At 35.4% G+C, this 27,487-nt stretch overlaps 1 protein-coding gene across 2 annotated transcripts in view; it reads right to left on the bottom strand.

The window, feature by feature from the left end:
- Positions 1-2,894: 2,894 nt before the first annotated feature.
- OLFM3 (olfactomedin 3) overlaps positions 2,895-27,487 on the bottom strand; it is a 182,203-nt gene continuing 157,610 nt past the window's right edge. For both annotated transcript variants that reach the window (XM_014865266.3, XM_014865265.3), the window contains exons 4-6: positions 23,527-23,746; positions 5,548-5,654; positions 2,895-4,434 (exon numbers count right to left, since the gene is read on the bottom strand). In XM_014865266.3, the coding sequence (XP_014720752.1) occupies positions 3,757-4,434; positions 5,548-5,654; positions 23,527-23,746 (1,005 nt within the window). In that variant the 3' untranslated portion in view covers positions 2,895-3,756. The remainder of the gene's footprint in view (positions 4,435-5,547; positions 5,655-23,526; positions 23,747-27,487) is intronic.

The raw sequence follows: 27,487 nt of genomic DNA on the forward strand, positions 1-27,487 counted from the left end.
ATTGTCATCAATTGAATTCATTATTTCATAGAAACATAATTAAAGAGTTTAGTGAAGTTGATTTTTCTTCCATAAGCTAATTTTTTCATTGTATTTATTCTAGTACAAGTTCAACAATTCAGAAGACATATTTTAAGTCCAAGATATTTTCTGAAGAGTCACTGATTATAATAAATTATTAGCTAAGAGATTTATACTGAGCTTACTTAGTTTTAGAAACAGGAAACCATTCCATGATCTTGATTTCGGTATGGATACAACCTACTGAACTGAATGATATTTAGTGCCACTGAGTCTTTCTAGAAGCAACTGTTTCTAGCTATGAGCAGAGACTAAGGCTTTGTATCCTCTTATAACATCTACATTTGAATTGATGCTCCCTGCCTATAGTGCTAATAGGCCGATTTACAGTAGTTCTTCTCATGGTCCACTTACTACGTGATGATGGAGAAAGCGGAGTACTCTTTGTCTATAATGCCCATTCTTTTATGATGTTGTAGGAACTCTTGTTGTACCTTTAGTAGAGGATATAATCATACCTACCTCATCAAGTCAGCAAGATGCTGTTATTGGTTTTGTTTCGGAAAGTATCCAGATTTCTAGAAGGCCTGGCTCTTAGACACTCTGCAAATTGTATAATTTTTCATGTTTGCTGTAACTTGAAGGGATCCTTTTAATTTTGCTGTCAATTGAATTCAAATTTAGCATTAGCAGAAAAAGTTTGGTAATCTTGAGTGGTAAGGAGAGCCAGATGGGTTTTTTTTTTTTGAAAATCTATTCTTTAAGGAGAATAAAACTAAAGGATCATTATATGTAAAACTTACCTTAGTAAGAAAACAACTGGTTTTATTTTTAGTTTGAACAGAAGTACAATTTTGTATAGTTACGTTTTAAAAGTAATTCTTCTCTGTGAAAAATTTGTACTTGTAAGTTTTGTAGTGATTTTCAGATATAAAGACCATTTTCTTATTAAGGCTAAGAATCAATTTTCTGAAGATAAGATTTTATCAGAGAGAATACTATGGTTTGTAAAGTTGAAATGACTTTATGAGTATAGTAATAGGAACCAAAGATTATTAGTTTATGGTAAATCTTATCTAATCACTTGTAATGTTTCATGTAGACATCTGCCATTATTTTCTCTCTTATCTCTATGTATTGGTAATGCGCTGAAATATTATCGTTTTATAAACTCACAGATATAAGTGTAAGTGTAAGTAATAAATATTGTGATTCAAGAGCCACAAATACAAATGTCACACAAACACAATCAGACTATGATCATACTATTATGTGAATGACATGGAAGTTTGTTAATGATCTGGTTAATTCTCAAAATACCAGTTATACAGTTCCACTTAGGATTAAGACTTTGTGAGTTTGGATTTCTTCACTGATTGGATTGCGTGGATGATTTTGAAATAGCTGTTGTTTCCCTCATAAAATTTATTTGTTTGAGATTTAAACAAAAACAGTTTTTAGACTAAGTTCTTATTTATTTCAGGCACAAAACTGATAATTTATTAAGAAAAATGCTTTTAAACTATAAATGCTTAATGCAAATCACATGTTTAAACTCATGTTACCCCCACTTCTAGTGACAATAATAAAATCTGTGCTTGCTCTAGCAGCACATACACTATAAATTAGATACGGTGATGAAACCTTACATAGAAAACAATGAAGTGCTTTACAGGCTGCATATCTCACAAAAAAGCTGTGACCATCCAGGTTTTGAATGTATGTGATGATACCACATTACATCATTTTTCTAAATAACAAGTAATGAAGATCCAGATATCCATTCGAGGCCATCTACTAAAAATTCGTTCATTTCTGAAATTGACTTTCTTTCTTCATAGAAACTCTTGATATACAAAGTGTTGGCCGATTATTTTTGTGGTGTGTGTGCAATGCCAAGTGAATCCCCTACATTTTCTAACCCTCAAAAGCAGAGGAGAACTTATACAAATGTGTTAAAAGGGAAGACAACATTGCAGAGGGACCCAGAGTGGTCATTAAATCATGCTAACTTTTTGTAGACAGACAAAGAAATCTTTGTTCAACTTTAACACTTTCAAGATTGGATTATTGAATTCTACAATTTTGACAGTGAGATATTTGAGAATGATGTTTTACTTGTGACTATTAGAAATGAATTACTCTGATGTATTAGTATTTCTTTACACAATGCTTTATCTGAGTTATTATATTCTTACTTTACAAAGGAAATTATGATATTATGTATGTGTGAAAGTCAACATTTATAACAATTTAAGTTGTATAATATTTATTATAGAATATACTTTTTAAATTGCAAAACCGACCCATTCTAGTTTCTGTAAAACTGCCTTAGGTAGGTATTTTTAATATATGGAAAGTACATCCAAACCCAATGATATGTTTGATATATATTGATTATATGGTTTTGGGTTTATTAACATAAAAAATTATTAAAGCTTTATTTTTTTCGTTACATTACTTCTGCACACACAATGAATCAGGGTATCAAGGGGTTGCCTTCCCATCTTGTTTTCTGAATTGGTTATTTGCCCATTTAAACCACATAGACAACTCCCAAGTTTTCCCATCATTTTCTTTAGCACAATTCTTGCCAATAACTCTCCAGAGTTTATAATATAAATCTAGATGACATTACGGAAATTTTCTTTTTAAGACTTTTTATATGTGTTTCCTGTACTTTTAGAGTCCTGACACAAGGAATTACATTACTGCAAGTTGTGTGTAAAATAAAAGCTAGAACACTAATATATTAAATTATGAAGAACAAAATTTGTTTGGTTCTGTAATAAATAAGTAGAGTGAATTGAAGTTCATTTTTTGTGACCCAGCTACATCTTTGCAAGCAACTATTTGGTTTTATTTTTTTTCAGTAGACTGAGCAGAGTAATGTATCCATATGAGTAAGTTTAAGTTTTAGCATTCAGTGTCAGTGGTCTAGTAAACTTGGGGTAAAATAAAGATTATACGTAAGGGATCTGGCTTGATTTTCTTTTTAGTTGTAATGCTTGTGTCAAGGGGTAAGCCTAGAAGATACTTCCTTCTTGATCACACTTGAAAATTGACTCGTAGTAATTACTGAGATTAAACTGCAGTGTATTTTATAAAAAATATTACTTACTTTCCCAGAAGTGAAGAGATACAATTGTACAATGGTGGTTACAATGGTAGAAATACATATTGCCAAGAAAATGTTAGCAAGAGATTTAAAAATGACTGTACAGCACCGCATCAGAGAATTGTATAACAGCAAAATGATTAATTTTATTGTTTTATATTAATAAAATCCTTAAATCTTTTTTAGAAATAAATGAGGGGAAAGTGCTTTTTTTCCCTCTAATTCCTACCAAAATATTTCCTGATGTGGAGCAGAAGACAGTAAAAAATGACAGATTAAAAAAAAAAAAAGACATTCATGCATTTAAGCCACCATTAGTCTCTGACTCTAATATAAGGCAGATCATTAATCTTTTGCAAAACTATGACTTTAGCCACTTAAGCTCTATTTAGTGCTTTTCATGACAAGGACATGATAGGCCTTGTAAATTTAGGAGTTAAGATGTGTTTCCAACAGGTTAATTTAGACAGGCTCAGCTGTTTTTTGAAACACCAACTTTATAATAAAAAATGCTTTGGAGAAATGATGAAAGTTATAATAAATAAAAACCAGAAAGGATTCTATAGAGTTTATCACAAATGACACTGTTTAGATCAATGAAAACAAATTACATTTGCTTATGTGTCATCCTCAGTCTTAATGATGTGGAAAAGGGTGACATTGAACAGGACCTGGTGACCATTGTTCCAGGCATAAAGTGCTCTATCTCTTGCATTGTAGTCAAGCATGGATATGTGAAAGTATTGATTATGAAAGGGAATGTCTGTGTACTCATATGTTGAGGTTTTGGTGGAATAGGAATAATACACCTTGGCTCCAGTTAAGTGAGAGTTGGTAACATACAGTGTCCCACAGATCATGAAAGATTCCCCTGCACTTCTCTTGGGATAGCCAGTGCTCCAGCTCTTCATCACCTCCAAGGTATCTTGGTTAAGTTGGCTGATGACTATGTTGCCTGCATTCTGGTTAGTTGCATACACAGCCCACAGCCCAATTTCATCAGCCATTAGGTCGATGTCGGAGAATCCACCCCAGGTGTAGGGGTAAACATTGTGAAAACCAGCATACTCCAGGCTTCGTTGGGCAAGCACTCTCCCCATATCAAAGCTGTATTTGATGATGATGTTACTCTGATATTTGTTAAAATAGAGTGAGCCATTGTAGACAACGTGGTTAGTTCCCGCCCATTTGAAAGGGAGGTTGTATGTCCTTGACTCAGCCCCACTGACGAAGTCTGCAATTGATTTGTATTCACGGACAATTTTGTTGTTAGTATAACTGTCCATGTACCAGACCTGGGAAGAAGGAAAAAAACATGGAGTGACAAAATGCTGTACCTTTCTGAGAATTCCAAAATAAAGACAATGAGACGCAGCACCTATTAATATCACCATTCTTGGGCTCTGGAAGCCACATTACTTACAGCTGACCTGCTGCAATGTGATAGCAATGCAGGCTTTTGCAAAAGTAGAATCATGGTCTATATAGAAGGGAAACAACTGAATTTACTGCTTTGAAGTTGATTCTCTTTTTGTCTTTTCTTTTTTAGTGTTATATTTTTGACCATTCAGTGCATATCACTGAGTGAACCAAACATGTATCAATGCAAATCACATCATTTTGTTTAGTTACCTGATAGACGCAATCAGTAATAACTGCGGAAAATATCACCTTCAGTAAATTTATTTATTCTATTCCTTGCTCTGAAAAATGTATGGTCTATTTTACACTTTCAACTTGTGGTATCCTTTATGGATACCACAGAACCTTTTAGTAACACTTATTCATTAGACCAGCTGAGAGGTACAACTACCTTTCCATGAAACCATTTTACTAATTTGGCTACTAATGTCATGTAGATTTAACCTTTGAGAATCTTAATGTGTACTGAATTCTGTAATAGAACATAGAGCTATGGTAAGTTTGCAGGATACTGACTTATATAATATAGGCATTACTAACTTATGAAAATACCTCCCCAAAATTTCAGTACTATTTCTTTTAAAATTACTTCTTGTCTCCAGTGATATTTTAGCTTGTTTAGTGAATTGGTTAGCTCTTAACTTTTTCACTTATTTGGTGTTGCTTTTTTTTTCACCCTAAGGAGCAAGTTTTAGAAGGAGTATACAGAGAATTTTGTACACCTGTAATAGCCCGTTTCAAGCATCAAACAACATTAAAACCACTAAAAACTAGACTCACTGGTAAATTATAGGATGGAACATTTTACTAAAATAAATTTGCCATATATCAGTAGATATGTTAATATTATCAAACAAAATATTTGCAAATGGTGTAACACCTTTCAAGTTGAGATTAATATTCCTGAAAAGAAATGAATAGCTCTGTAGACATAAAGTGTAAATAAAACATAATTCTAAATAAAGGCATTTATGGAAGGAACATACTCTGTTATTTTTTTCAGATGCTAAAGGGTCTGTCATCCAAGCGCCAAATCGGGTTCCAGATGTCTTGACTGTAATTGGACCTGTGATTTTCATCAATTTGCCACATGCTGAAATTAGAGAGACATAAACATGTTGGGTGGACATGGCCAGTGATTCCAGCATACATACTCATACCAAGAGCAAAGAAAGGTATCCTAAAACAAAGCAAATCCATGGGACTGATATCACATACTCCGAATGAATGATCATTCATGTTGGGTACCACATGTTGAACTATAATTTGAACCATGAATAGTTGCTTTTTCAGTACTCTAAATCTAAAGTGTAGAATTTTAAATTGGGAAGTGATTTGTACAATCTGGAAAGAAATAAGTGAGGAAAGTCATTATCATTATACCTATTCAGCACCTGCTTCTTCTAAGTAAAGGAGTCAAAAAAATCAAACAAATTGTCCATGGGCCTGTTTACCTGATCACCGGCTCCCCCTCCCCGCCCCTTCCCTGCCCCTATGCTTCGAGGCTGTGGACAACTTATGGAAGCCAGAAAGAGCTCTATAAGCTAATTTTCAGTTTGCATTTGTGAATGAGTAGCTCCTGTGAAAGATATCTTTATAGAATACAACAATAGGAGTAAAAACATATGTCCACAGAAATACTTAAATATATCTGATAGATTATTCATCAAAAGCATAAACATAAGCAAATTTCCAGCTATGAAGGGAAGGGTAATCAATCTTTTCTCCCTGGCCTTAGACCCGACGGCCACTGATTTGCATTCTGTTGCTTGAGTTTTGCCATTTTTAGATTTTCATATAAATGGAGTCATGCTATAAAAAAATGAATTTCAACACAGTCTACTTGAAAGAGGTAGAGTTTTGAATGGAAAATACTTTGTGCAGGTAGTAAGCCTGATACAGTAGCCATGAAGATGCGAAGGAAAGAAAGCCCAAAAGGTAAGCCCTTAGACCCCGTCGTCAAATGAAGTGAAAGATGTGGAGTAGCATGATGAAAAATTAATGACTTCCTTGAAAAATTGTAATATTTTTTATCACTTTAGCTGTGAATAAGATCTTAGGAAAAGCCTAGACGTCATAAATGCCAAAACCTAAACTAAAAGGAAACCCATCATTTTGTGAAATTCTTAAACAGCAAAATTTAAAAGCTATTTATAATACACATTGTGAAAGACAATATGAGTGCCTATAAATACTGACCTTTTGTCTAAACAAAGGAATTTTTTTTTCTTATCCATTTATCCTCTATTTTACTTTCTGTTCTTTTTTTACATTTTAAAAGAAATTTTGTCTTATGTGTTCCATGTTTCTTAGCTCCTCCTCTGACTATCCCTAGGATTGATACATTTCTATTTAGTTTCTATTGGTTCCTGTGTGTTTGTAAGAGAAAGAAGACATCCACAAAGCAAATGCAAAACTAATTCTAACTTGAAACTTATTTTGGCTCATTTTTATCTATAGATGTTCCTCATAAGAATAATTGGTAACTGGCAGAGTACTAAGCCGTGCCGTTAGGAAGATGATGAATGCTAATATTCTATTTTGTACTATTACTTTAGTGATAATTATGTGTTTAGTAATTTCTAGCATTTCATGAAACATGAATTGTATACATGTTTTTTCTCCTTTTGTGAAGGAAATTAGATGAGATGGCATCCTTATATACTTTAAATAAAAGAATTACCTTATAATTTCCTCAAGCCTGATAAACTGGGCATATAATTCAGAAGACTTTACGGCATTTTCTATATTGAATAGCAAGACCTTGGGTTAAACTTATTTAGAATGTATCAGCTCAACTTGTATAAACACATGAACAATATATGAGTAAAGTAATATCAACTTGAACTAGAAAAAGCAAATGTATTCTGAATGAATCTAGTTGAGTATATTCTCTGAATGTGCAAGTGAAAGTAATATAATCCTTAATTATGTCCTATGTAAGTATATCTACATTCACAGATGGTAAGTGCATGAAAATTTCAAGTCTAAGTATATTGAAATAAATAGAAAAACATCTCTCCCTCTGAAAAACACCACAAAACAAAATGATACTTTTTCTTAGGCGTGGATAATAAATTCTTTTTTGAACAAAATATAAATGGCAAAATTAGGTAAACTGTGAAAAGTAATTGGTGTAAGATGATGGACTAATATGTGCTTTTATCTTCTTTATTTCCCAAGATCTCATTGAAATGATAATCAAGGAGTAAAACATGAGGGAAAAAAAACCAAAGCAAAGAGAAAGGTATAAGAGTCATTAGTGGAGAAGAAACTAACAAATTTCTAGAAGGCAGAAGGTGATGGAGAGTGGTAATTAAAGATGTAGGAGGATATAAGATGCCTCAGTGTCTGTGTAGAGAAGGCAAGAGCTGAGGTGGGGGCTGCTCTGCCTTGAGAAAGAGAAGTAAGGGACTCAGGTATAAAGGATGTTGGGAAGGAGGTAGGTTGCTGAAAACAGGAAAACCACTGAAAACATGCCGTAAGAGCAATTGATCCCATCTTCACTCCTAGATTCAGGATCCTAGAAGTCACATAAAAAAAAAAATCTACGAAACTCTGTTAATTACCTGAAAAGACGTAGGGCAACTAATGTAGGCATTGGAGCTCTAGAACAAAGGCTCTTGCATTCTGCATTTGATAGTCTCTTTGCATACTCACCATGGAATGAAGTGTCATGCCCTGCCTAAATACACAGAGTTTCCAAGCAGATTGATTGTTAAATCTTTAAAAATGACTGGGTAACCAAGAATTAGCAGAGATTTTGAAAAAGTTTAGAATAAGAATGACCAAAGTAAATCTGCAGAAAAACCAGACTACCATAAAAAGAGAGAAAATTCAGAGAGCAGAGGGAATCTTAGTGTCTTTAGAGAGATTTGCATATTATAGTCTGTGTACTGTGAAAGGAAAACAAAAAGAGCTATTTGAAATTTAAAATATGATTACTTTTTTAAAATTAATAAATTGGAAGATAAAAAGAGTTATTCAGAAAATTAAAAAAGTAAAAATGAAAATAAGAGAAAATACATGGATCCATATAGGATCGATCCAGAAGCTCCAACATCTGAAGAGCAAGTCTCTAGAACGAGAGGAGAAAGAAAAAGAGTAGAGAAAATTATCAAAGAAATTATGCACAAAATTTTCCCAGTTACAAAACCTATATATTCAAATTAAAAGGGCACACATTATAATGAACAAAAACAGATTTACTCCTAAAGAAATTTACTGTGAAATTTCAGAAGATTAAGAATAAAGAGAAAAATTGGATCTTTGCAGAGAAAGTGTGAGGTGGTCACATGCAAACGGATAAGAATTAGACTGTCACTGGGTTTCTCATCATCAGTACTGGATGCTGGAAGACAATGATCAGTGTCTTTATATTTAGGAAGAAAAATCAGAGGAAGATAGAATAAGGATATTTTCTGACATGCAGACTTTCCAAAGTTTACCTACAATGCACCCTTTCTTAAGAGTTTACTCGAGGATAAATTGCAGCAAAATAAGCAAGTAAACCAAAACAAGGGAAGACGAGATCAGGAAAACTGACTTCTTGTCCCAGAATGACAACTGTGCAGTACGCCTTGAGAGCAGCTAGTCCAGAATGGACAGACATCTCCAGGAGGAAGGTGTCAGAAATAAGAGAAGTTGATCTATAGAAATACTGTATGAAGGGGCCGGCCTGGTGGCACAGCAGTTAAGTGGGCACGTTCTGCTTCGGTGGCCCCGGGTTCACCAGTTCGGATCCCACGTGTGGACATGGCACCGCTGGGCAAGCGATGCTGTGGTAGGCATCCCACATATAGAGTAGAGGAAGACAGGCATGGATGTGAGCTCAGGGCCAGTCTTCTTCAGAAAAAAGAGGAGGATTGGCAGATGTTAGCTCAGGGCTAATCTTCCTCCAAAAAAAAAAAAAAGAAATACTGTATGAGACCCTCTAGAAAAAACTGGGTATAGTGAAGTTGGTTTTTGAAATACATAAAAGGAGAATTCATTTGAACTTAACTCTAGTAATATTCTCCTTTGAATGGCACAGATGTTGTGACATTGGACTTACAGAGGAAAGGAATACATACTTAGCGCCCAAATAACAATATAAGCATTGTCATAATAACTTTTAATTTGTAGAATCAGCCCATGAACTAATTACAGAATACTTAAAAGACATTTTATCTGCTGTGTGATTATAGAAACGACAAAATGTTTCCAACTGTGATAAGATAGAAGAATAGATAAAGTTCACACTGTGAGAGAATTAAAAATTAGGAGAAGAGGTGAAAGAAAGATGAGGTTCAAACTGTCCTCATATTTAAAAACATGGTATTAAGAGAGTTTTCCTATAATTAATGAAAAAATCATAAAGATTTAAATATGGGGTTTGAAGTTACAAAGTTGGTAAGGGTCGAATTGTGAATAGTTGTAAAAGTGTATTATGAGGAGATGAGAAAGAAAGTGGCTTTAGCTAAATGATCTAAATCCTCCTTTTTGCAGAGCGGAAAGTCAGTAAAGTGTCCAAAATTGATAAACCAAATAAAAAATGGTGGAAAAACAAGCGTATTATTACAAAGATGGATTTAACCACCAGAAGCACTAAAATTAAACTTAAATGTGGTTGCCTCTGGAGAGCAGAACTACAGGAGGAGACATGCTTTTTATTCTAAGTCTTTTTATTCTAAACATATAATTTTCTAGCCATGTGCAGAACATATTTAAATTATAATTTTAAAATTAAAATACCTGCAAAACATTATGAGTCATTAAATTTAAAAAGCAAACATCACATTTATATATTGCCTATTGAAAAATCATTTCCAGGGTTTTTTATGCCATGCTTCCTTGCAGGTCTAGGAAGGAGGTGGAAATTGAAGCTGTAAATAGTCTCCAGCAATGAAAGTTGTGAATATTCTGCATTTTAATTTGGTTTCAGTCCTGGAAGGATGAGATTAAAATTATGTTCTTTATACTTCAAGATCTGTCTTAAAATTGACATGGCAATCTCTCTTTCTTTAATTCTTTCAACCTTAAAAGAATTAGAATTCTTACTATGAATGATGGCATTTATCATTACTTCATAGGGGTGTTAAGAAAAGCTAATAGGCGATTGCATCAGTTAGTACATGTGTAGGAGCTGTATTAAAGACATTGTGCATGTGATTCAAGTAGAAATGGCGTGCATTTTATTTCAAAGTAGCAAGTGATTATGACCTTGGAGAAATATGCTCCTGTTGAAGACCCGCTTTCCATAGAAGGAAAAATTAGTTTAAACTTTCTTGAAAAATATCTTTTAAAGATGAATGATATTTCTTGATTACTTGAAAAGAAAGCTGCGTGGAATTTTAGAAGTCACTTTAAATTTGTTCTAGGTATAGATCAATATCATGTCCCAAATATGAAACATAAACATAATGGAATTTTCATCCCCACTAAACTTTATACTCAGAGGAAAGTGCCAAATGGAAATACAGTCAGTAAGAAATTATGGCGACCTCAAGTTGTTTGGATGCTGAGAGTGAATAGAGATTTTGTAGTTGTGGAGTTTGACTTAACATTTTAGTTGGTTAAACTGTATAATTAAACCTCAAAATGAGTTTTTTAACCTGCCTCATCAGCACAATTGGCCCCTTTTGCCATAGGTAGCCTCTATTGCCTGAAGACCGAATCACAGTTTAGACACAAGAAGACGTAAAGCTCGTGCTTCCCTCAGACGTATGCGTATTTCAGATGTTGATTCATCTTCTGGGTCTAAAGGATCTTCTTGATTTGGTTCATGTAGACATAACTTCAATATGAATTGAGTTGGATGGATAAATTAAAACCTGCATAAGAACTATCTTTGGGACAAAGAATGACGCCATGAATCTTTTGTAAACAACATTGCCAAAAACTAACAGCACATCGTGGCTTGGGTGTGTTGGCTTTTGTGGTGTTTGGATCGAACTCATCATTGTATCCGTGTGGCAGAGGGATACTGCTGAGCCTTCGATTGTTTAGACCAGGAATTAAGACAGAAATAATACCAGGGCTTAAAAGCTTCTGATACCTAAACTAAAAATGATTTTGCTCTCTTCTTGTAGCAATGGGCATTTTCTCTGAAACAAATTAGAGGGCAAAACCAATAGTTACTATTTAAATATAAAATAATTAATTTACATATTCATTTAACAATGATTCACTGAGAACTTCTTATGTACCAGCACTATGTTAGGTGCTGGGAATATAAGGTGAACAGAGACAAAATAGGTCCATATGTTGTAGCTTCTCAAAATACCATTGCTTGTGCTTATCCTTTCCGTTTCTTTTTTTATTCTACTTCTTTTTCTTTTTTCGAATCAACTGACAAGAAAGTTAAATGAAGAAGTTATTTAGGACCAAATCTATATTGAGAATAAAAGGAGGTCGTACTGAGTGCACTGAATATCTGTTGATATTAAGTAAAAATTACAGAAATTTAGCCCTAGATACTGTAATATATAATAGCACCTCTTCCGTTAAGACAGCTTCCTTTGATAACCTGCAATTTATCTTATTTTAAGCCACATTTTACCTCTACTCTTCTACAAAACATATCCATAAACTGTCAAACATAGACAGAAACAAGCAAATTCAACTAATTTCCCATGTTTAGTTTTCTATAAAAAATGAATGTGATGATCTAGAAAGCACAAATTCATGCAGTTATATTTCTTATTAGGTCTCACTGATTTGGTCCTGCATATATATCTTAATGGTAGTCGCCCGTCTGTGTGAGGGAAACATATCTATAATCTAGTAAATCAATATAATTTTGCAAACTTTAACTCTGTGATATTTCAGTGAATGGGCTTTTAAGTTAGATGTAAACCATTTTCAAAATATGCACGTGAAACTATGTGAGTTCTGGTTGCAAATAAAAACATTTTCTATCTAGTCTCTGGCCAGAGAAGATCTTGTGAACATTTATGAACTTTGCGTTTTGCATTCTTTGATTCTCCTATGTGTATTCCTCTCTCCATTATTTTCCTCCATGTCTGTCACCCATCGGCTGTCTCCCAACTGCCCAGTGACTCACAATGTGCAATGCTAGCCTTTTTCTTAATGGCACCACTCTGGATTTGACCTCATTCCACCACTTTTCATCCCAGAGTAACATCCTTAGAATAAATCAATCTTTGTAGTAGTAATCTAAGAAGCACATTTGAAGTGAAGAACTAGTGACCCAAAGTATTGACAATTTAAATAATATCTATACCTGAAATGAATCCCTTGGTTTCTTAGTCTGAAATAGTGAGTGCATTGAGGATTTTGGACTCCATGGCAATAAACTTGATTAAAACTCAAAATAGCTCTATGATAATTGTGTATGGAAATGTCTTTTACTCTTCACTGAGTTGTGCATAAGTTGTTTTCCATAAAGCTCCTCCACATAGGCTGATCATGGTGGGGTGGTCTATGGACTAATGGACTCTTTTTACCATCTACTTTGTTTGATGGCAGTAATTGATTCTTATTCCAGTCAATTCTACCTCAGAAAACAGACACTTAGGTGCTAAAAGAAGGGCTTCTGGATCTGAGACAGGGGTATTTCATTCACTCATTCATTTGTTCATTCATCCAGCATCAATTTAGTTTAACGAGCATCAAACCCTGTTCTTGGTACTAGAATTACAATGGTGCGGAAGACACGACACTTCTGGTGAATCTTAATAGGAAGAGAGAAGGAAAAAATAAGCAAAAAAGCAAACAAGCTCAATATATCAGGTAAGAATAACTTTAATGCAGATATGTGAAGAGTGAAGTTTGATAAGTGACTCGGGAGCTGCATTAGATTGGGTGAGTAGGGAAGACCTCTCAGAGAGGATGATATTTAATCGAATTGACAAGGAGTCAGCCATGGACCCATAAATTGAAATGAAGGACATTCAGGCAGTGGATCAGCCAGGGGAAGGCAGCATTTTAAAGTCATTGAAGTCATGGGTTAAGGAGTCTGACTGCCTGGATTTGGATCCTGATTCTATCACTCACCCCCTGGGAGACTTGAACAATATTTAACTTTTCAGTATCTCATGGGTAACAACAGTAATAATACCTATATCACAGTGTTATTGGGAAGATTAAAAAAGAGATATATGCTAAGAGTGTAGAATAGTATGACATAGTTTGGTACACAGTTCAGTATTAATAAATGTTAGTTATCATTATTCTGGATGTGCTTGATGAGTTAATAGAAACAGACATAAAAATAAAGAAAGGCAGTGTGTCTAGAGCACACCTGGAAAAGTAGAAGATGAGGTTTGAGAAGTGAATGGTATAGATAAATGAAACTTTGTAAAATCAGAGCGAGTATTTGGATTTTATTCTAGGTATGACAGAAAGCTACCGGAGGATTTTAAGAAGATGGGGGAGTGCCAGCATGTAAGCTACAGTTTAAAAAGATTACTTTAGCTACTATGTGAAAGTTAATTGTAGAGGAGTAGGCAGAGAGAGACCAGCAGCAGACACCAGTTGAAAGGTCATGACATTGGTCCAGGTGAGAGAGGATGGAGCAGTGATAGAGATGGAGAAAAGCAGATGGATTTGGGTTATGTTTCTTTTTGGATAAAGTTGATAGGACTAGGCTTTAGATTAGATCTTAGGATGGAAAGTAAGAGGAATTAGAGGAATATTACCAGTTAAAAATAATCTAGGATAACATCCAGATTTTTAGCTTGCTCAGCTGGGCAGATTGTAGTGTCACATACTCAGATGAAATGATGAAGGAATAGGTTTGGGAAGAAAAATCAAGAATTCAGTCTGAGTTATTTTAAGTTGTTCATGACTATTGTACATGGCAGAGGAGATGTAGTGAAGATAGTATACAAATCTAGGTAGAAAACACCCTTTTGAGACAAAGCTTGGACAATCTTCAACACAATGATGATAGTGAAAGCCAGAGCCTAAATATTGCCTTAGAGAAGAGCATACCCAGAGAAGAGAAAGACATCTAGAAGAGAACTCTGGGACATCACAATGTTTACAGGATTCAGCAAAAGAACCCAGTAAGAAGCTATAAATGGGATAGAAAAATAGTGCAATATTAAGAAATTCAAAAGAAAAGGCATTTTAGGAAGGATGAAGTAATGACCTGTGGAGAATATTACTGAGCTGTCTAGATAAAACAGATAAAAGATAAATCAAATAAATGACCATGGAATTTAGAAGCAAGAAGCCATGATCACAAGAATCAAATGAAGAGAATGTTGAAATCAGAAGCTATATTGGAGCAGGTTTTGAGAATACTGTAGACCAAAGCAGCAGCTGTAGAAGATTCTTTCAAGGGAGAAGCAGCAGGGAGATGGGGGTGGAGAAACATGGGGTTACAGGAAATCTTTATTGTTGTGCTGATGTTATTGTTGTTTAAGAAAAGTTTGTTTGCCTTTAAGAGTAATCCAGTAGAGAGGGAGAAACTGATGATTTGAAAGAGAGAATAATTAAGCAAATGAACCCATGAGCAGATGGTAGTTTAATCTGTTTAGTAGCCATGACTCTGTCCTTTTATATGATTTTTGTCTCTCTATTCTTCCACAATTTCCCAGGAGTTGTTCTTTGTGTGGTATATTCCATCCAGGTTAGAATGCTGAGGTGGGTGTCAGGAGATCTGGTTTCCAAGCCACAATGTTAGATCATCATATAATATCAGATAATGTACTTACTCTCTGGGATGGAATTTCCTCACCTATAAAATGGAAGTTCTGAAGCTTGACACTTTGTTATTATAACTAAGAGAACATTGAGTGGATAGGGGATCAATAAACTTTTATATGGTGATGGAGAGAAAGTGGTGTTTGAGGTTGTGGTGAAACACACACACACCATCAGTGTGATCATGATCATGGTGATCATCACCATCTACTCTTATTCTTGGGAAGAAAAAACAGACAGAAAGGTCTCTCAATGTCAACTTCTTCTCACTAGAAATTTCTCTTACAAATTGTTATTGAATTCCAAAGCTAAAATTCATCTTGTCAAGTAAAATTAGTAAAATTAAAGTTGCAGGAATTTATAAAACTGACTGCTTTTTTAGTTACAATTTTGTGGATCTTAGTGTTCAGTAAACAAAGGCATTAGATTCTGATGGAGCACAAAAATTATAAAAATAAAGTAAAATAAAATAAGCAATAAAAGTTATTTCTATTTCTTGGCTCCCCAAAACTAGCTTTTTGTTCAAATAAATGATTATCTTTTTCACTTCACTCTCATTTTCCATGAGGACAAAGGAAGTCAGACAGAAAGGAAAATTTCCCCAAATGCCTGAAAGACAAATGTTCCTGCAAAAGTGGATGGCAAAGAAGGAAGTTGAGTCTTGCTTCACTGATTTTCTCCTGCTACGCTCTTCTGTCTGCAGGGAGACACATGAAAACATTAGCATTTTATAATATATTGTATGTGTATGGCTCTGTATATTCAGAAAATATACTGAGTAGGTCGTTGAGGAATGTAATCATTTTATTTCTCTGATGACTTTCAGACATTAAATTTTTTATGATTAGTTACAATCCATATTTATCAATCAATAGCTCAGGAAGATATCATTTGGAATTCAGTAGAAAGATCAGTTGTTTGGATCAACGAAGCATAAAAACCATCTGTCTTCTCTTTTGTTTATTTCTTTAATATATAATTGTACCTTGCAACATCCTGGAGAGACAGCTTCTAGATTTGAATCCTAAGGCCATGCCCATATAAGTAAATTAAATGGTATAGTGAATATGTTTATGACAGAATGTTATTTCTTTTTACCTAAGGGCGTTGGAGAACTCATGTAGCAAGAAGTAGATATAATTTGATCTTTAAAATCTATCTATTGAAGCTATTTAAAATAAGTTTGTCTCTACCATACATTTGATAGTAAAATCTGTTTCTGTTATTTAACCTTTTATTTGCAGGTCTAATCTTACCAACTATACTGCTGAGGGACAGGTGACAATAAGGATGGACATAATAGATGCCATATTCGATAGGCACAAGAATGAGTTTTCAGTGGATGTTTAGTAAATGAAATCATGAATAATATGTGTCTAAACACATGTATTTTCCAAAATTAATGCAACCTGACCCTTACATTATTTAAAAAACTGCCTCAACTTTTTATGGGATAAAGCTTACACATGAACATATTTTTAGGGAAAAACCTATTTAACATCCAAAGTGAATGGAGCAGAATTGTATTGTGAAATCTCAAATAATTTGGCAGTCCATACTTGCCTCTGAAAATTCAGGTTTTATATCCTTAAAAGGCTTATGACTTAGTTGTAATCTAGGAAAAGGTAGGACATAAAAGAAAGATAAATGATAAATTAATTTATGTTAAACTATACCAATTCCCAAAAATGTGATAAAATCACTAAGGTTCTAGGCTTCTGGAAGAATTAATCTTCGTGAAGTGCCTGGACACTGTAGAAATTAAATTTTCTATTACAATCTGGCATTTTAGGGAGAGTAGGACTGTCTTTGGTAAATGAAGATCTCCTCCATTTAGTTTGAGCGGGTGTTCTTAAAAGTCTCCCCTATTATATTTCCAAGTTAAATCTGACTCCTCTCCCTCCCAGGCACACAGTTTGACTTTTCTGCTAGTTCCTGCTTTCAATGAGATTTTCAGTGTCTCCCACTTTAAATGCTAAGTAGAGCCAAATATCAGGTGTTTTGGAATGAAATACTGCATTACCATTGAAGAAAGAACAGATGGCAACAAAAACAAAGGTGAAAAAAGAGTGTGCCGTTGTCTTTTTTCCCCAAAATATTTTAGGTTTTGTAAAAGATATAGATATTTTATATTTGACATACACTGATTCATTTCTTGAAAGCAACACAAAGCTTTTTATTTTAAAAATAAAGATTTTCTTTCAAAGGCTCTATAGACACTCATTTTTAACTATTATATTTCAGATGTTTTATGATAGTCTACAAAGATTCTACTGGAGCAAGACACAGTTGGTCCCTGACCTCTCAGAGCAAGGACAACTTGTCTATAACGGGGTAAAGATTAAAAAAGAAAAAAAAAGCAAATAGGCATTTTCTGTAAAATGTGCTAAGTGTCATGGGGGAGTGGGTGGGAGGCTATGGGAGAGCATGCCAGGAAAGTCCAACCATGTTTAGGAGGTCAGAGAAAGCTCATGAAGTAGTCAGTATCTGGTGTGTAAAATGAAAAATCATTGGAATTCGGATACATAAGGTGGGGAGGAAGACTGTTCCGTGAAACGGGAGAGGAAGCTCGGTGTCCAGGAGGAGAAGAAAGCAAGCGTGATTGAGGAAGTGAAAGATTAAAATGGCTAAAGCTCAGAGTGAGTGCATGGGGAGAACTTGAGAGAAAGGGCTATAGAATTAGGCAGAATCCATATCATCGAGGCAAATCATGCAAAGCTTTTGAGATCTAATTTTAAAGGAAAAATCGTTTAAACACAGATGTAATATAATTAGATTTGCATTTGGAAAAGACTACCCTGAATACCTAGTGTGGCGGAGAGGGAATGACTTCAGGAAAGGGGTCGTTGCAGTAATCCAGCTGAGAGATGATAATGATGCTCTGGATTTGGGTGGTGGAAGTAAGGATGCAGAAAGGAGGTCGTTTTGAGTGATCGGTTTGGAGTGGGGGGGAGATGTGGTTACAAGTGAGAGAGTTCAGGGAAGGATCAAAAATGACTCTGGCTTTTTTCTTTCTGCAGCAGTTGGGTTCTATTCACTGAATTAAACTTACTGAGGGATCCAGGTCATTTCTCTATTACTGTATGTACCCAACAAGAGACATCATGTGGGGGGAAGAAATCTCAGTCTTTGAACTCAGCACTTGAGTTTAAAGTTGTTACCTCCAACGTGTACCTTCGGCAAATGAATTTAAACTGTCTGAACTTCTGTTTACAATAAATTGCTGATAATGCCTAATCCAGAGTTGTTGCAGTAATTAGAACGAATGCATGTAAACAAGCTGGCACAGTGCCTCTCAAGCAGCGGCTCTCGGCATTGCTGTGGTTATATACTTAGAAGCTTGCTGGCCCCACTAAAGCGCAAGCTTCTTGACAATTAGAGGGAGACTGTCTGCTACTCAGCCTTATCCCAAATACCTGGCAAGTGCCAGCACATACTGGGGAGTCAATAAGTATTTGCTGAAGGTGCAAAAAAGACTATTACCACAGAGACAATTTGATTTCCCTTTTAAAACTTATTTGACACAAACCTGGTAAAAGCAATAACCTCAGTTTCACAACTTGTGACCTTAAGTTTCAAATGCTACTGATACTTTTGTTAAATATGAAGCCTCAAAACTGTGTTAATAAAAAGCTGCATCCTGTACTTCACTAGATGGCACCAAACCATTGCCCTAAAATAGAACTAACAAGAGGGAGTGAGGGGGGAAGGACCGGAAAGCTGGAAAGCGGGGTTATAATATACATTAAATATCTATGGGGGGGTCTCAGGGGGTGTGCAAGAGCTTTGACTGTGCTCTGTCAGTCAAATTCTCACATGCATATAATTATATTTTGCATATCTAGGAATGTGACATGATTTAATTAAGCACAGGGGACTTTGTTCAGTCTCTCACAGGAGAAAATTAAGCACTTAGGAAAGAGCATTATGTACCTCATTCGGGCCACTAGGGTGCATTGGTGTTGAAGCATTTCTTCTCATTTCTGTTTTATCCAAAACTTTAATTATCCAATAGAAATAAGCCAAATGGTGCCCTACTGGTCTCAATGACTTGTGGTTCCTTCAGTGCCTTATTTATTATTTGGGAGTAGATCTTGCAGGCAATGAAGCTACTTTGTTTTTTTGGTGTCTTGAACTTCATGTAATCTTCAACTATAGTTTTTTCTCTTAAAGCAAATCTACTGGAAATGTGAGGGGAAATGCATTCATCATTGTTATAATTGTGTTCTTTTTTCTCTATCCATTTCTATCCTCTGCTAATGGACTGTGTATGTTGAGAGGCTTTTGTGAAGAGTGAAGATGCCATTGATGGATGAGCCTTCTTGCTCCCACTACTACATTGTCGATACCATAATTATCTAATGTCACACTGTAGATCCGAGCAGCAGAGCAACTGGATTTTAGACTCCTTTGGAACACTGAACCCTTGATATGTTTTTTTCTCTACATTTCCTGTTAATGATCCTGATATTGATTAACATCTGTTTTCTGAGTCCATGTGTTCTGGTGTCTTGATATTCAGGACTTGCTTTTGAGATAATACTAGGTATGGAGTTAAAATCATTCAGAGAGAGAGTTTGGTCCAATATATACCAATTCTCAGAAAGTGTAAACACTAAGTAAGGTATTAATGAAGCTATAACTTAGTGCTACACTCAAATTTATATGTTTGCGTTTTCTTCTGCAAATATATATATCTTATCAGAGATCCTATTTTCAAATGGGAGTAATTCTTTTTTTAATAGAAAATATAAAGATTCATTTATCTATTTTTTGAGGGACCATGTGGCTTCATACTTTATGGTATTAAGGCTGTCTGTCTCTACCTGGACATGTTTTCTACATTGTAATTAAGGGTTGTGATCCAGTTGATAAATATCTTCTCTGCTCAGAAGGCTCTCAGTAAGTGGTTTTGATTAATTGACATAAACATGGTGTGATGGAGAAAAGTACTCAGTTCTTGGGACAAGAAGCATAAATGAGTTAAAGTCATTGTTTGTGTGGCACTCGTCACACACAGGGATGTACAAAAGTACATAGGGATCTGAAGGCCACTAACAATGTAAAAGGAGTTTATGACATGTGAAAACTATTTTCGGTATCTCATGAGGTCCTATCAACTCGAATAGCAGCCATCTCATTAAATAAGAAAGTTGAATACTAGTTTTATTGCTGTTTTATATCTGTATTGGTGCTAGATTTTATGTTGTTTTGCTTTTTGTTTTTTGAGGAAGACCGGCCCTGAGCTAACATCCATGCCCATCTTCTTCTACTTTCTATGTGGGACGCCTGCCACAGCACGGCTTGCTGAGCGGTGCCAGGTCCACACCCAGGATCCGAACTGGTGAACCCAGGGCCGCCCAAGCAGAACGCGTGCACTTAACCACTGCACCACCAGGCCAGCCCTTAGATTTTATGTTTTTGATTAGATAAAATAAAAATAAATCTTAACTAATTATTTCAGTTTTACAGTCACATTCTTTCAAACTTTGTGGTCCCTGGGGGGAAATTAATAAAAAGAGCCTTTGATAATATTGCAGATCATAGTCCTGAGGCTTAAGGACACCATAGAGATATTATCTGTGGTTCAGTAAGAAGGAATAAGATGAATTTGTGTCCACTGAGATTAACCCTCTTTGTCTCAAATATCATTTTCAATATTGGAGGAGATTGTGTGTGGGGAGTTACATGTGGATTAGAAAAAAAAAATAGGCAATCATGAAAGAGCTGAGAGGAGTGTAGAGTTGCCTAACTGCAGTAGACGTTATTTCCGGATTAGTAAACTCAGAGAGAATATATGTTGTAAGTGAAGTTCATTTCTAAAGTTGAGCAAATCCCGAGTTTTCCATGTTGACCCCTCAAAAACATACCTGGCACATTTTAAGCCTCCAGGTGTTTACAAGGCAGAACCTTTCTCTGGACTGCCCTTGCTTTCGTAGAGTCCATTTGTACCTAGTAGACACCTGGTCTCAGCATACAAAGCCTATGGCTTGGGTTTATTGCAAGATGCTAGGAGTGACAGAGTAAATTGATTCTCAGAGTCTGGAGTGGTTCAACTGTAACATACAGACGTCTTCCAATGCAAGTCAGAACCCTACACAAACCAGAGCCATGTACTGCCATTTACAGAAAATCTTTAACCAGATGTTTTATGGACTAATAAAATATTCATATAGATACTTCTTTGTAAGCCCCAAAGTAACTTAGATATTGAGGGTACTCAAACAATTCTTGACTTGAGATTTTCTTCTTAGCTTATTTGGTGGATACATCGTCTGGCAAGCTACGTAACTAACATGTGAACCAACTAAAGGTATCCCTTGATTAAAAAAGTGTAAAATATGGCAGCAAAATTGCTTTATGTTGGTAATGTTTACCTATTTTATATTGACAATAAGCTCCATAACTTGAATTATAAAAGCAAAAGGATATAAAGGAGTTATTTAACTGCTATATCAAATAAATAACTTTTCCCTTGCTTTGTCTTAATCAATCTTTTGCCGTCCTAACTCAAATATGTGGCTAAAAGAGATCTTTTTTTTTTAACAAGTAAAATAGATTGTTTTCTGACACTTGAAATAGCTAATATTTACTGTATTTAGTAAACAAAAATTAGTACTCTATTTCCAAAGTTTAGAAATTGTTCTTATGACTCCCTATAGAATCAATTTATTCAGGAAATATTCATTAAGTAATTTTTCCTTGTCAGACAATTTTCTAGGCATTGGGAGGTACAAGATTTAGAGTGAATATCATAGACATTCTTCTTGTTCTTATGAAATGAAAGTCTAGCAAGAAAGACATCCAATTACACATGCAGTGATAATGAAACAGGAAAAGTCCAATCAGTGGTAAAAGATCAGGGTTTGAGAGCACCTAGCAGGGACACACGGGACACATAGGGAGGGCAAGAAAGGATTTTGGCAAGACACAACGTTTAAACTGAGACCTGAAGAATGAATAGGAGTTTGTCACATGTGGCAGGTGAAAGTGTATTGGTAGAGAAGGAGTAAACAGGGGAAAGAGTGTTTCAGAAGGAACAAACAGCGTCTCACAGCATCCTGTGCTGGAGAGTGTAGAGCAATGTGACTGGGACATAGCTTGTAAGGGGAGAAGGGGCAGGACCTAAAACGGGAGATGTAGGGAGTGCCACGCATGAAGGGCCTCATAAGCCGTGGACTGTATCCTAGGACATAAAGGATTCTTAGGATACTTGAAGTAGAGTGAAATAATATTGGATTTATTGTATTTCAAAAAATCCCTTTGTCAATAATGTGGAAAATTGGTGGAGAGGAGCAAGAGTTGGAGGCATGGAATTTAAATTATATTTGTAAAACGAGTAATCTTTAAAATGTTCTTGTAAGCCATTCAAACTTTATTTTAAACATTGACATTTATTCTCTGAACTTTTCTTTACTGGGAATTGATTATTTTTTCCAAATTCTTTACTCCTTTTCCCAGTTTATTTCCTATTCCAGGGAAGCTTTTCTTTAGCTGAGAGAACAATTTTCTATGCTTATTGCATTGCCCTCCCTGTCGTGTCACATCATGTCAACAACTAAAATATTGTTACTAAATGGATGTACAACCCCTCTTATTCAATTCATGACCACTTATTTACTTCACGTTAAGTTACAGACTAGTCCCGTGATGACTTCAATTGAATAATTAGCTCCTGGATGCAATGGGAGAGTGTGCAAACTCAGACCAGGTTGAACTAGACATTTTATGACTCAAGAAATAGCGTCCTTAACCCATGTCACACATTTGACTCCTTGCAGAATAGAGAATATCTATTTGAGTAGGTGCCCTTTTTTATTTCTTCTTTGGATCAGAGCAGCTGACGGCAAGTCTGCATAATAGAGGAATTGTGTTGGTTTGCTTTAATCATTGTTGTTTCACATTTGGTCCCAGATAATCTTCCTTTTCCCCAGCCCTCTAACTTTCTCCACTAGCAGAAATGCCTCCCTGCTTCCTCTAGCCAAGCAGTGATTGACCATCACATATTATCTGTGTGTAATAAAACTTATTTCCATTAGTGTAGACAATAGAATTGACTGTATTTTCCAGACTACTTATTTCAAGCCATCAAATGGTAACAGGGTGCTCTGAAAATCAGGCAACTTTTAATAGAATAATGCTGAGTACCCAGGCATGCTTAAGCCATTAGGGAACACTTACGTTACACTTAGAAAGCAGTCACTCGTTTCCCTATAATTAGGTATTTACGGATATTTGCAAAATGTAAGAATGCAGTTTTCACTGAAACTACTTAAAAACACAGCTTAGACAAATGGAATTATTGTACTCACTTAGTTTTTTCATGCAGTCACGAAGTCTGGTTTCCAAGCTAAGCACCCTTTGATGTAATTCCTCGTAGTCATAGGCACCAATTTCCTCCTGAATCCCAGTGAGGACAGCAGACAGATTCCGGATTTCTTCCTTGAACTGGGTGATTAACTTGGCGTCTGTTTTGTACTGTTCCAGCACGGGGATCAAGGGCAGGAGCTCATCCATCTTCTCTTTCAACTCCTGTGGAAAGCAGCCAGTTGTTCGTGAGAGTCGTGTAAACAGATCAAGCAGCTACCTTCTTTTTAATATGATACTTAAAGGAGGTTATTAAAACAGATTCAAATTCCTTTTTAAAAAAACTTTTTAATTTATTTTTCATTGAGATGTAATTGACATATAACGTATTAGTTTCAGGTGTACAACATAATGATTTGATATTTGTGTATCAAAATTCCTTACTGATTTTTGGTTGAAATTAGGTATTTTGTGAAAATGTTGGTGGGCACATGATCATTAAGAGTAAATCTATTTGTCTCAGCCTTTCAAGCAAGAACCTCTCTTTAAATGCTTTTCTATAAAACAAATTGATCCTTGTCATAATTACAAAAACTTCCTATGATAGCAATTATTGTAGGAAAGGTTTGTGTATTATCTCACTTTCTGGTAGCATTTTATAAAGTGGGTAATGCATTATTTAGTTAGGAAATGGAAGCAGGGTCCATTTTCTAATTATGAATTATTGGAAATAGGTCAAATAGCTTATGCCTGTTAAGTCTAATTAACCCAGTTACTGATTATCTATGTTACTAAGTACTGAGGGTATTTACAGAAAACTTTGGATCCTGGAACAGCTATTCCCTAACACTTAGAATTTTTCTAATTATGGCCTAACATCACTCTGTCCTTCCATTGTGCTTGAGTATTCCTCTTTTTAATATCCATCTTAGCACAGCATCATTAGGAAGGTAAGTTCAGCAAGCATAATAAATCAAGCAAAGCCTCTCAAAGCTCAAAGAAATGTATGTTGCTGTTTACCACTTTGAATTATTACCCATCCTCTGACTCCACTTGCCTTAGCATAGATAATTTAGGGCTCTTTATGTAAAGCGGAGTAGCTCGCACATGTAGTGAATTAACTCTTTCAGGGACAAACATGCTCATAGCTTCTGTAACAAAAGAGCCAGTTGCACAGAGCTGTTCGGAACTGAAAAGTTGATTTTCATTTGGAGATCAAGAAGTGTATGTTGCCAACGTAATGTCCTTCACTCCAAGCGTCACAGAACTGAGCCACACGTGCAGTTTCACTTTCAATTTCTAGACATGCCACCTTTTCTTCTTTCCCTTCAACTTCGTGTTGATGGTCAATGAAAATATTTCATGAGTTTGATTCAGTTGGAGTTTATTGCAGATGATATAATTGTGGAAAGAGCTGTCACTGTTTTGATAGTTTGAGAATAATCCATAGGTGCTGTCAGAAACCATGCTGTACACTAATTTAAGGAGCCAAAAATTGCATTTTAAAATTACATTTAGAAGATGTTATTACTATAAATGCATTAAAATAGCAGGAACTCCCATTGCTACCCTGATTGATGGGTTTATGTTCCTTGTGGGGAAATTTCCACTTGCTGTGTAAGCTCAGTATTCTTTGAATTCGTCTATATGTCCATGTTGAACGGGAGGGTAAAGAGAGTCTTAATAATGAGAAGGATTCATAAATAACCCAGTCAAAAGGCAGAATTGCAGAGCTTTGCTCATTTTGGTGGCTAATTTTGAAATAAACTTATTAGTTTGAGCATCTCTTGGCATCCCTAAAGGAAGACACAATTGCTTCATTAGGATTTTAACGAGAAGAGTTCTATCGGTACTGTTCGTTGCATATTATAGCAACTGTTGTGCTGGAGAGTTTTACATTTTTGTACGTGAATATCAAAGAGCAGTAAATGTCACAATTCTGGTGGCATTTTTTCCCCATGAATTAAAAAAAATAGGTCTTTGTATTTTTGGATCTTTTCAAAAATTCATTGTTTGATTATTGGCAGTCAGTTTTGAAACTCCGGAAACTTGTCAAAGAACAGTGGGAAGTCCAGCCAATATATATATATATCAAATACTTAAAAGATTAAAGCAGAATAGCACAGATTTGTGCTTGCTAATCCCTTTTAGAATTTCGCTTTCTACAGTGTTGCTCTTACAGCAGAGGTTGTATTAGCATTTATGTATAGACTATCTTCCCCAATAATGGTCTCTTCATATAAAAATGATAGTCTCCACTATGATGACTAGAAAAGCTTTTCATCTTAAAGAATGGAGAAGACAAGAACTGCTTAGGGCTTTTTGTAAGTTGAAATGGTATGCCAGAGGAAGATTTTCTTCGGATTTAAAAGTAGCCTTCGATGTTAAACTTATTTTGGAATGCTCCATTTCTTCTCAAACATGGCTGCTCAACACCTAGCACAAAATCTGACTCGTGGTAGGACTCAGTGAATAAATAAATTCAGCAAATATATATTGAACATCTAATTTTTATTATTATTTTATATCAGAGAGCTGTAGTCTACTCAGAGAGACAACGTGTCATTGGTATTAGGGAGCTGGACTTTACGATTCTGATACATATTAGATATATGACCCTGAGAAAATTGCTTAACCCTTTTTGTGCATCAGTTTGCTCATCTGAATGATGGGGATAAAAATGGTGCCTACCTCATAGGATTGTTGTGAGGATGTTTAAAGTACTCAGAAGTGTGCTAAATAAGAGTAATTCTTCAGAAAAATAGTCATTATCATTACTGCTATTTGGATTTTGACATATAATTTCAGTATCTACTTGGCTTACATGAACTGGGAAAATCAAAATCATTAGATCCTATGATGCTGCCTGAAAATTAAGTTTTTTTATCGGTAGCCGGGCTACTGCTGGGCAAGCATGGAATAGGCAAATTACATCTTTGTGTTTCTCTCAGCTTTGTGTCTTTTTGTTTCTTTGTTTCCTGTCTTCTCCCAAGAGTTCCCATAGACGCATATTTGTTGTCATGTGTCCCTGGTCCTGCCAGCCTTGGCACCCTCAAGCTGTCCCTCAAGCTGTCCACCTGAGTTTGAGTGATTTTCCCTCCATGCCAGATGCCCTGAGCTCCTCTCCTTCTGTCCCTCTTCCTTTCTGGGAATGCTCCCCCTGTGCCCTAAGTGCCAGCTTACTATTGCCTATTTTGTTGATGGCTTCAGCATCAGGCTCAAGTATCACATTATTGCTCTACAGTTTATGCCCTAACTTTGAACATTGAAAACTGACATTGAAAACCTTTTGGTTTCTTTATCTCCTCTGTGATTTAATACTTTTTGGGGGGGGGGGTTGGGGGTAGGCACCAGTCCAAAAATGCTTTCTCGAATATTGCCAAATCTTGAAACTCTTCCCCTGATCTTCTCTAAACAAAATTTAACAAAATTAATCACTCTTCTCTTTGTGCTGTTAAGTAATGCTTATGCCTCTACTTACTATCAATTTTACCTGCCTGCTTGTTAGTTGTCTTTCATAGAAGAGAGATTATATATTATATATCTAGCAGTGGGCTCAACATTGCGCTGCACACAGTACATGCTCAATAAATATTGGTTAAAATTAATTCATTTATTCCTCAACCTTATATTCTTCTTTATTTACCATTGCCCCATAAATTCTCTATTGTCCAGTTCACTCATTCTCACATTTCCAATAATATTTAAATTAATTGTGTCTTCTAGGCCTTGCTCTAATTTGTTCTAATTTCTTAATCTTCTGGCTTTGTTTACGTCTCTCTTCAACTTAAACTTCCTGATTCATCACTTCAGCCCCTTCTATTATCCTTACCCTCAACTTTCTCACCCTCTGTTCCTTGTGTTGCGCCTTTTTTGGTAGAACTTTAACGTTGGTTAAGAACTGTTTTCTGCGCTTCTTTACTCAGGCTCTTGAGCACCATTGAAGAAAATTACAAAACTATGAAA

The sequence above is a fragment of the Equus asinus genome, chromosome 16 (genome assembly GCF_041296235.1).
Source record: "Equus asinus isolate D_3611 breed Donkey chromosome 16, EquAss-T2T_v2, whole genome shotgun sequence".
Lineage (NCBI taxonomy): Eukaryota > Metazoa > Chordata > Mammalia > Perissodactyla > Equidae > Equus > Equus asinus.